Source organism: Lacerta agilis, chromosome 9 (assembly GCF_009819535.1).
Source record: "Lacerta agilis isolate rLacAgi1 chromosome 9, rLacAgi1.pri, whole genome shotgun sequence".
Classification (NCBI taxonomy): Eukaryota; Metazoa; Chordata; class Lepidosauria; order Squamata; family Lacertidae; genus Lacerta; species Lacerta agilis.
The window spans coordinates 59,270,842-59,282,388 of NC_046320.1; the positions used below are offsets into that span (position 1 = coordinate 59,270,842).

The 11,547-nt window shown below is 45.5% G+C and overlaps 1 protein-coding gene across 5 annotated transcripts in view; it reads right to left on the reverse strand.

Moving 5' to 3' along the window:
- HERC3 (HECT and RLD domain containing E3 ubiquitin protein ligase 3) overlaps positions 1-11,547 on the reverse strand; it is a 47,001-nt gene that overhangs the window by 26,647 nt on the left and 8,807 nt on the right. For 3 of the 5 annotated variants that reach the window (XM_033160603.1, XM_033160604.1, XM_033160601.1), the window contains exons 2-4: positions 7,485-7,748; positions 3,077-3,236; positions 1,985-2,061 (exon numbers count right to left, since the gene is read on the reverse strand). In XM_033160603.1, coding sequence (XP_033016494.1) covers positions 1,985-2,061; positions 3,077-3,236; positions 7,485-7,710 — 463 coding nt within the window. In that variant the 5' untranslated portion in view covers positions 7,711-7,748. Of the gene's footprint in view, positions 1-1,984; positions 2,062-3,076; positions 3,237-7,484; positions 7,752-11,547 lie in introns of all 5 variants that reach the window. The other 2 variants (XM_033160602.1, XM_033160606.1) reach the window with 2 other exon arrangements.

Below are 11,547 nucleotides of genomic sequence, written 5' to 3' on the forward strand. Positions count from 1 at the left end.
CGCACTGGACACCTCCTTCTGGATACTCCTGCAGCCAAGCTAATGCCATACATATTGCTTTGCTTTCCTTTGGGCCACGAAGCCAAGAGGCAGATTTTGTTGTCTGGGGAGCCCACGCTTTCCATACACACTGCCCAGGTTTGTGCCCTGAGGAGGTCACTTCAGTGCTGCAAACACATCAATTTGACTTCACCCCCGAAGTTGCACTCCATTGTCTCTACGGACCGATGGATGCCAACAATAGTAATTGACACAAGATTATTTTTAGGAACTACCAATTGCCTTAGAACAGCGATGGGGAACCTGTGCCACTCCACCAGCCCCACACACAGTTGTTGGTGTGCAATGCCCACTGGCCATGCTGGTTAGGTTTGATGGGAGACACGGGTTCCCCCAACCCAGCATTACAGTCTTAAGCTGGGGAACCGCCAATTCGAATCTTACCGCAGACGTGAATTTACTAGATGGGCTTAGACAAGCCCCTCCATCAGCCTAAGCTTTTTATTACAATATAGTATAAGACTGTGACAATGCAAAGTGACCTTACAGAGCTGTTTTGAGGATTACTGGTGTAATGTACTGCAATGCTTTTGAACGCTTGAAATGTGCTACGTAAACTTTTAGTATTATGATGAGCAGAGGACAGGTCCTGTCTGCAAAGGGTGGAATTTAACATTGCGCTATGAGGAACGTTCCATCTGCAGAAGCATTGCAGTTTGCCAGACGGAACAACACACACACACACACACCGCATACTGTACAGGGTGTTCTCCCGCCAACCATCCTGAATGAATTTTTGGGGGGCGCACAGTGGAAGGAGAAATGGGGGAAAGCAGGGCCCTTGTTGATGGGGCTCTGTTGTGCGAATCCAGCCCAAAACGTATCAGGAACAATCGGCAACATCCATATTTAATACCTTCATTATAGACTTTTAAAATGTAAGAATAAGAGATGCTGATTGAGCTGGTTGAATAAATGGATTAACTACCACATAAATGAATGAAATATACATGAATTTGCTCCAAAGCAAAAACAATGGTTGGAATTCGATTAAGCTTTACTCAGAGAAGACCCACTGAAATTAATGGACCTCAGTAAAACCATCCAAAAGATCTGCAGGAAGTGAGATCTAAAAATAAAGTACGAACCATCTTCAATTATATACAGAAAAAGAGGGGGTAGGAAAAATAGCATCTTCAATCTGAACTTTTTGTTAAAAACTGTATTAGTTGTTGTTGTTTTTTAAGCTGAAGCTTAACTGAGAGGCCTTTCCTAAACTAACATCTACAGTGTGCTGGTTCTGGTGCATAAAACCTTATACAGCTTACAACCAGGATACCAGACGGTCATTTCACCAATTATATACCCAATTCATCACTGTGCTCTGCAGGAAATCCTTCTGCAGATACCACATCATCAGGGAGTCTGTTTTCAACAATATACGATTTGGGCCTTTAGTGTTATGGCAATTCCCCACAAACAAAATATTGGGCAGGCACTGACTCTGTCTTCTCAGCACCTACTGAAAACCTTCCTCTTCCAACAAACCTTTTCAAGCAGAGATCTTTCCCAATCAGTTTCTGCATCGGAATTGTATTTAGATGTTTAGCGTTGTTTTGTTACTTATGTGTTTGGTATGCAGTCGTACCTTGGAAGTCAAACGGAACCCGTTCCGCAAGACTTCCAAAATGTTCGGAAACCAAAGCACAGCTTCTGATTGGCTGCAGGAACCTCCTGCAGCCAATCGGAAGCCCCATCGGACATTTGGGTCTCAAAGAACGTTCGCAAACTGGAACGCTCACTTCTGGGTTTCGATCGTTTGGGAGCCAAAACATCTGAGTACCAAGATGTTCGGAATCCAAGGTACAACTTTACTTCCTTTGGGAGGGAAGGCAGAATCTAAAACATAATTGCTACTACTAATACTAATAATGTTGCAGAACTAGTAAGAAAGCTTAGCTATTAGAAGTTAATATTACCATACCAGCTGCAAGAGCAAGACAATGCCAATTGCCACAGGAGACCTGAAGTATCATCTCTTGGTTCAGTTTTTTTATCAACCTAAAACAGCAAAACAATTCATTTATTTTATTTTTAAAACAACAACACCACAGCAGAAACACACACTAAAATAATACCTCTAGTTTTAACAACTGTGTCTTTATGAACACAACTAATGTTAAGCGGTTTAGAAGGCATCATCTGGAACCTTAAGCAAAAATGGCTTTGCTTTTTAAAAGGCTGCAATTCAGTGCAGACAACAAGAGGAGCATTAGATTTAAAATAGCCTTTTTATAGCATCCTCTCATTTGGTGCTCTAACTACGCCTAGCTCTTGCATCACCTTAGGGATGAGATTCTTAAAATTGAAGGTCTCTGGTGCACTTTTAGATTGTAGCCGAGCGCACAGTGCAAATTAACGCATAAAACTACTGGAGAGTGAAGAAGATTTCTACTGCGGGCTGAACAGCAGCTTGCAGAAATTCAACAGGTGGAGCCTTTTCAAGTACAAAAATAAAATTATGGGGAAAGCTGCACCATGCGTGTGCTGTCTAATTTGCTGCGTAATGTCACACCTCCATGGCGGCCATTTTGTGTCCAATGCCCACAGCGTTCTCTCAAAATTCAGTGTGCCCATTGGTCCTATATGTTGGTCCAGGGTGAGGGCAACAGTAGAGAAGGCAAATACGGGAGCCTGGGAGGGAAGGTGTGTCCACAACCGCAAGCACACGTTAAAATATAGTGAGAAGGGGTTGCAGGATTGCACAGCTACCCTCCCACCAGATGCACACAAAAAAGCTCCACACATGCACCAATGTACAAGCACACAGTTCTTCCTCATGACGGGAGGAGAAATGTGCCATCCCCTCCCCCCTCACATGTGCATTGGTGTGCTAATATGCACACAGAGGCCCTTGTAGTACTATAAAGTTCAGCAAGGTGTGGGTGCGTGCCCAGCCAGTGTGTAGACCATTACACACATACACCCTAAAAAGCAACAAGGGGTTATTTAGTCTGAACACTGCTGGTATCAAGCTACATAGCAAAGCACGGTGTTTGGTAACTGCTTCAGTTACCTTGGTACAGCCACAGAGTCTTCTGCCGTTGTGAGGCCCAGCTGTCCATCGCTACCTGCCCCCCAGGAAAAGAGTCGGCCTTGGTCACTGAGGGCCACGCTGTGAGACTCCCCACAGGCAACGTGGACTATGCGCTGATCAGCTAAAGCGCCAATTTGCTCTGAGGGGGAAAAAGAGAAGAAAAACTCTGGTGGAACATGCTAAGCGAAAAACACATGTGATTATCATTCAAAGCAAAGTTCGGGTGTATGTGTGCAGAAAGAGATATACACACCTTTTAAAAAAAATCTCATCTAATACAAATTTTGGAAAGTTGTTCATTTGCCAGCTACACATTTGGACAAGGTCTTAATATATCACAACCAAATTCTGTGTGATGGTTCAGGATCAGATTTTCTGTATGAATTTGGATACCACCGGGCACCATTTTGAATCAAGATGGCAGACTGAGCCTTTTCACAAAGGCACGAACTTTAGTCACTGAACTCAAAACTGCACTGATTTTTTTGTTTTTAAGACTTCACAAGCAATGCCAGGTACGAGGCATATGAAAATATAGTCATTTCGCTTTCACCCATTTTGAAATGACACAGAGGCTGATGAGAAACCTAAACGTAGCAGACATGTCCGGTGTTTATGTGTACGCACTGTAACTCTGTGCAGCCACACAGCCAGGATCCAGAGAGCTACTTCACAGCCCGTCAACTTAGAGCATGAATTTTTCCTCAGGAGTCTCATTCCTCACCACAAACTGCTTGGGTTTCAGGAAGGAGACTCTCCCATCCCTACCTGGAGATGCCAAGGATCAAACCGGCGACCTTCTGCTCTTCAACTGAGCTATGACCCTTTTCCGTAGCAAGTAAGCAGCAAATAAATAAGCAGTAGGAGATGACTGTAAAGAAGCTTCTCTTAACTACTGTTAAGAAACAGCCACCCATAACTTAAGTCCAGTAGATGTAGACCTGTCTCCTGGGGCAACAGAGAACAAAACAAGCCTCTGACCACTTTCATCTGCAAAGTAACTCCAATCTAACGTGGGCAGTGATTGTTTAACCAATACTGTCTATAATGACTGCTGGCAGCTAAGGTCTCGGGGCTAAAGGATTTCCCGTCTCTCACTTGTAAAGATGGTTTAAATGGAGAGAAGTGTATTCTGCATGAAAGGGACACGTACTACTATTCAGCTATCCTGAGTAGCAGAGGAGGTGCTCAGCTTGCTGGAGCACACCAGGCAGAACAGAAAGGCTTTTGTACAGATGGTGCCCCACTAAGAGGCTGGCAGTGCTGTTAAGAGCTTGCTAAAACTGAAAATAGCTGTACAGGAGAACAGCCTCCCTTCCCCACTTTCAGCTGCTATGCGCATCACAGTGATTCACAAGCAGATGGAACAGTTCCTTTCCAGATGGAATGTGCTTTTTGGTCTATCGACTTGTCCCTTTAATACCGTTTGGGATCTGGAGAAAAGAAGACACAATTAATTGCCGCAGGGTCCCTGAAACCGTCAAACGAAAATCCCAGGGCGGATAAGATTTCAGTCCTGCAAGAAGAGCAGAGGGGTGCAAAACGAGGACATGTCTCCGATTCATAAATCATTTACTTTGTTTTCTTCCTAGCTGCTGCACTACAACGCCTTGTTTCTTAATCTTAATTACAGCTGCTAGGATAAATCTTCGGATGCGGACACTCAATGGGCAGGAATATCTACAGCAGCATCCACAGGCCCTCCAGAGTGAAAACTTCCATTCTGCAGCCCTCCAAGATACCTGTACATGAGGGCATAGAAACCTGATGCATCCTCAGCCATGAGCTTCTTCTAGCAGACAAATGACTAGCATCAGATAGCCTATTACAGTTGTTTTTTTATGGTCAGATCCTATCATATAGGAAGAGTCCCGCTGCATCAGACCAAAGGACTGTCTAGCCCAGCATTCTGTGCTCTCCTGCTCATGATCCCCAGCTCAATTCAAGGTGCTGGCTTTGGCCTATAAAGCTTTATGCACCTCAAGCCTTCAGTGCCTCAAGAACTACAAACCTGGACCCTGCGTTCCTCATCTGAGGCCCGTGCATTTTCTAAGGGAGGTGTGGGACTTTTCAGTTGTGTCTCCCTGCTTGTGGTATACTTTTCCCCGAGGAAGTACACCTGGTGATATCGTTGTCTTTTTTCCTTCTTCTATGTGCCAGGCAAAAACATTTTTATTTACCCAGGGCTTTGTTCCGTAATTGGGAGAATAACTAGCCATGTTCTGTGACCTCTTTTTGTATTCATCTCTGTAACTGGGGCGGGTAGGATGTGCTCCTTTGATGTATATATATTGATGGATAAGTGTTCAAGTCTTATGTGTTTTTGCACGTGATTTTAAAGTTCCCTGCTATTTTTATTACGCAAGTCACTACGAGACAATTTGGTGCAGAAAGCGAGAAATGAATTGTCACCAACATCATCTCAGAAGCACACAGTTCAAACCTGGGAGCTTGACCAGATTGCCAGCTAGTTAGTGCAAATGCTATGCGTATCAGCACCAAGCCAGAAAACTTTCTGCATCCTGGTTGGAAAAAAAGCACAGTATGTTACAGCCAGCTGGCAAAGCCTCCCAAAATCCACCCTGCAAACCCACTAAGGACAAACAGTTTCAAAAACATGGTGCCTGGGGCAGATTAAATAATCCCTGCAAGAGGATGGAACAGAAATGGAATAGCAGGATTTCAAGAGCAAACTTCTCAGAAAGGAAAATCTGCAAGAGGAAGTTTGTGAAAAGAGCTTTTTCGGTTGCAACTCAAAAGCACAAGCTAAATTTAGCCAAGAGTATACTTTTACTGGTAATACCGACCCGAGTTTCCTCTACCTCCCACCCAGATATTTTTACACAACACTTAGGGATATCAGGCATACTTGCCAAATTGACAATCCACTATCGATAGTGGGGGTATCACGACTGAAAAGACCCGTCCCCCCCCCAAGACCACGAACCAAAGTCCCTGAACCACAACCCTCTAAGGCAGGAATCTGTAGGCTGTAGCCCTCCAGTTAAGGGTTGTCAGAGTGGTTTATCCACCAGTTCCTATTGCCAGGGAACTCTGAAAACTGTAGCTCTATGAAGGTAACTGCTCTCAGCTGCATTAAACTGAAGTTGTCTGGATTCTTTGGAGGAAGCCTGACTGTTTAAAGTGGTATGATTCCACTTGAAATATATATAGTGCAGACATGGCCACAGACAGGGAGGGAAACTGCTAGCTTTCTATTAAGCACCTGGGCAGCAGTATGGACCAAACTAAACTCATACGCATCTCTTTGTTCAAGAGTAAAGGGACAGGGAGCATCATCTGAACACGACACTCTCCTGACACACTAGCCTACTATCCCCCGTCAAAGGTTACTTTAGGATCAGCCAGAATGCAATGTGAGCCAAACAGGAGCCGGTGGCTGAAATGGAAACTCCTGGCATCGGCCACGAGAACTAATGGAACACTGTCAGAAAAGCCTCTGGGGCCTGTCTACCTGGCCTTCAGAAACCTCTCCCTTCACAGGCCCTGATCCATGGTGGAAAAGTGCCCTTGAACTATGACAGTGCCTCCTGCTTCTCCGGATGCAGGACAGAGAGAGAAGAGAAACTAGCCTACTACACGAGGGTTACATTTATGATTCTTGCTCTAGCCCCCTTTTGCCTGCTCAGTAGGGCTGGGCGATATTTGATTTTCAACACTGTGATACATCACCAGCTAAAAATTGCGATATATCAATATATGACGATGTCTGAAATAAGGATGGAACTATGTAGAGGCGAAAAGCAGGGCTGGGCAGTATTTGGTTTCCAGCAGCGCGATATATCACCAGGAAAACATTGCAAATCCTGGGATAGCTCAGTCAGTAGAGCATGAGACTCTTAATCTCAGCATTGTAGGTTTGAGCCCTACGTTGGGCAAAAGATTCCTGCATTGGAGGGGGGTTGGACTAGATACCCCTCGTGGTCCCTTCGAACTCACACACACACACACACACACACACACACACACACACAGAGAGACCATGATTCGCAATATATTGCCAGGTCAGAAATAATGAAAACCGATTATCACGATATGGACTTCCAACTGGTTTTGGATGATATGTATTATCCACCCAGCCCTACTGCTCAGCACCAGCATGTGGCCCCCAGAAGGTTACCCAGAATGGAATGCGGCCCTGCCCTATATACCTCCAGGCTGGCGTCATTGCAGACTGTACTCCTATTTCAATATAATTTCTAGGTCACCCTGCAGTATAAACCTCCCACGATGGGGTATAATTAATAATAAAATGGAAGGAGAAGCATCGACAAGCCAAACCTAAACTCCAGAACCAGCTACCAGCAGAGCTATTTCATTAAATGCGAACAAGCACCTGGCTGCAGGTGCTGTGACACAACCTTACCTGGCTTGCTTCCTTCCCTCTCGTGGCCGAGTTGTCCTTTCCTGTTCATGCCACATGTGTACACTTCGCCATCCTCCAGCAGGAAGATAGAATGGTTCTCGCCACAAGCCACTTCCTTGACGCTCTTCTCGTGAATGAACCCGCTGCTCTGGGGCTCGGTAATTATCGCCTGGAGCACGCTACCTTCCCCAGGGTGTCCCAAAGACCAATATCCCCAACATAACATCTTCTCTTCTTTTAGCAAGTCATGTATCTTGGTTTTTTTTCCTGAGGGAGGAGAAGAGGGGAAACCAATCCATAAATCAGGAATCATCTACAGACCAGACAAACAGGACAACAGGAAGTGATGCCGTCAAAAGGAGCCATTTTCTGTCCCGTCATGCAAACAAAGGAGCAGTAGTTCTTTTCTGCGGCTTCCATTCCTTGGAATGACTTTCCTAAAAGATGCCCGGCGGCAAACTATTTTTCTAATAGTTTCGATTTCATTTATTTAAGCAATTTATATAGTGCTAGTATTTGGGGTGGGGGAAGCAAGCCTCTGGACAGTATGCAACGTATCTTAAAACACCAATTAAAAAAATCAAATAATTTTTAGTAATCCACAATCAAAAACCAAATTAGCAACCCAAAGGGCATCATGGTAAGCATTACACATGAAAACCAAGTGCAAATAAATAAATAATAATAATAATAATAATAATAATAATAATATTCCATGCTGCACCTTCAGAACTTGGTGTGATGGATCACATGTTAATACAACCCCCCTCCTTCCGGAAGTCAAAAACGACACACACAAAAACCACCATGTTCAGTGGCAAGCATTCTCTGAATGCAGCTTGCCAGCTGGCAGAGCAACCACAGCAGCAAATAAAACTTCAATGCTCTTTTTCACTGGGACATTAATGCCAGAACAGATTTGTTTCTGTTGACAGTGCCTTCATTATGTAAATTGACGGCTTGTTCCTTCCACAACTCTCTCTACATGGAAAGCACTTCATGTCCTCGCCGGTGTTCACGTTTCACTGCAGGTCAGCATCTGAACTTAAGGCAGGTGCTCCTCACACCAACCGCACATCACCCCAGACCAACTGGGCTATTCCATGGGAAGCTGTCCGCCATGGTATAGCCAAGGAACCTGGTAGAGGTGGGGTGGGAGACACCATCAGCATCCAGATCCCAGTCTTGTTCATTCAGGGCTGGCTCCCATGCAGAATGTTGTCTAGAAATTAATTTGCTGATGGGGAAGTAATGGCCGCTGATAACATAGTTATTTAACAGGGGAAGAAGAGGAAGGCAGGGCAAGCAATCAAAATCTGCAGTGACAGCTGCTGTGGTGTAAGTTGAGGCTGTGACATGGGCAGCGACAGCCTGCATAGGGCAAGGTGAGCAGGGCTGGACACTCTGAGCTGATCTGGAAAGGGTACGGTTTGCCATACTAAGTGAACAAGGTTCAGACTCACAAGAACCCCATTCCACTTCTGCAGTGTGGAGGCCAGAAGCACCTGCCTCCATTTTCAAATAGCCAGTTTGTTGTTTTGTCCAGACTAGGGAACTATGGATTGCTCTACAGTTTATTCCAAAAAGCCAAAATCAGGAGCCACGATGTGTATGTTTGTTAGCTAAGATCAACCACAGTTTATCCCATTTGGACCAAACAAACTGTGGTTAGTTGCAAACGTAGGCAGGTTCTTCCGATTTCTTCCTTGCAGCCACAATAGAGGGGGGGAGCACACAGGACCACAGCTCATTTGTGTAGAGCTAAACCATGGTTTTGCACCTATACTCCTCCTACATCAGCCTTCAGCAACCTGGTGGCCTTCCTATGCTTTGGACTGGGGCTGATGGGAGTTGTATTCCCAAACATCAGGAGAACACTAGGTTGAAGGAAGCTGCCCCATACATCATGTAACAGCTCCTTCCCTACGCAGATGCTGAAACAGAAGAATCATTCACTTTTGTTTCAGGACTCTAGTGGGGCCAGCTCACTGTATTGAGGTTCCTCTTGTGCCAACAGCAACATCCCTGATCCTCTGTTCTATGGGCAGCATAACCGTAGGCTCTCAGTAAGTTATTTCTTTAAAAAGCAAAGCAAATACTGAGATGTCCTTAAGATATGAGTCATTTCCTTGCAGTATTAATTCAATATCCAAACACTAGCAGCAAAGTCGACAACTGGCAATCCCTAGGCCAAATCAGGCCATGAGTGTGATGCTGCCTAGCCCCCGAGCTGCAAGCCCCAGAGGGAAAACAGTGTGGATGAGCAGCACCCACCCCATGGAACTTGGAAGCAAGTGATTTCATTAAAAGGTCTGCCTGTGCTCAGGGGAAGCTAGCTCCATATCTAACACTTTGTGTATCTGAAGAAGTGTGCATGCACACGAAAGCTCATACCAAGAACAAACTTTTGTTGTTGTTCAGTCGTTCAGTCGTGTCCGACTCTTCGTGACCCCATGGACCAGAGCACGCCAGGCACGCCTATCCTTCACTGCCTCTCGCAGTTTGGCAAAACTCATGTTAGTAGCTTCGAGAACACTTCGAGAACACTGTCCAACTAAGAACAAACTTAGTTGGTCTCTAAGGTGCTACTGGAAGGATTTTATTTTTATTTTTTACTTTGTTATAAGAATTAACAACTTTAAGGAGAAGCATCTTGATGAACCAATGCTTGGTAATTGCAGGGATGTAAAAAAAAAAAATCACCAGGTGCAAGTGAAATATTTATTTAGCCTTTTGCAGCCTTGGAGACCTAGTATAAATTTGTACACTACCCTTCAACTGCAAATCTCAGAGTGGTTCACAACAAAAAAATACAATGTAAAACCACAAAATACACGATAAAAACAGGAACAAAAACAAACCAACCAACCAATAACCCCACCCCACCCCCAAATATTCGAGAACTCAGGAATGTTTTTCCCCAGTTCTACGTATTTATTGAAAAACAATCTCAACCAATAAATAAATGATATTGCACCTTATTACTAACCTAAGCAGGCAATCTATAAATCTCCCTGGGATGAATGCTCAATAAATGAGTTCTCAGGAAGCAATTCCTATCCCTGTCTCTGCTATTTCTAATAAACCTCTGTGTGCATCTGTCAAACAGTAATGGCACAAACATGTTGAGATTTGCCAAACTCTTTAAGATTTGGAGAGCTCCACTCTTCTGCTGATAGCCTGCTCAAATGCATCCCATAAACTAGCCTCTGCTAAAGAAAGAGGCATGGGAGGCGGTGGAGGGGGGAGAGAGAGAGGGGATGAGGGGTCAGAGGATGCCTGTCTATGCACGGAGACGCCAGCAGGAGCACGTACAGCCAACACGCGCGGGCACGCGCAGCCAGCCACACACACTCGCCAGCTAGCTTTGCAAGCCCAAGGAAGGGGCACGTGCGCACGCAGGCACGTGTCTCTATCTGCTTATATTTCAGCCAGCCGGTCGTCTGGTGCCTCTCCGTCGGCTGCAGGATCCCTCAAAGCCAGCCGACCCACCACGAAAAGCAAAACAGAAAAAGCGACGCCATCCTTTCCTTCTCCCCCTTTGCATTCGAGACGTTCAGGATTGGGGTTTAAACCAATCGCCATCGTGGCTTCTTCCCCATGCAACCCCAACAAAAATACGCCGCGCCCACCACGTCTGAACACCCCCCCCCCGGAAATGCCTCCTCTTTTTTTAAAGGTTTGAGCCCTGGGGAAGAAGACGAATTGCAAAAGTGCTTTACTGTATTCTCTTTTGCATGCTCCAAAGAGGCACCGGAATGAGCTCATCCGGAGCTACTGGAAATCGGCTGGTGGGAGGGGACAAGCGAGCACACCTCCTCGGTCCTACTGCGCGGACGGTAACCGGGAAACAGGCGTGGGTCCACGACGGGGGATGGGGAATGTTATCACAGTCATCACCTCCACTCGCCACGCGCGCAAAGTCCCGGAAACTAGCCGCCACCCGGTCCAAATATCTGCCCATGGGTGACGTAGAAAGCCTCGGTTCCTGCTGTCCGGGTTTCTAGGATTTCTGCTTTCCAATGCACACAACTGCACGTACACCCGGTGTTTGCGATGACTT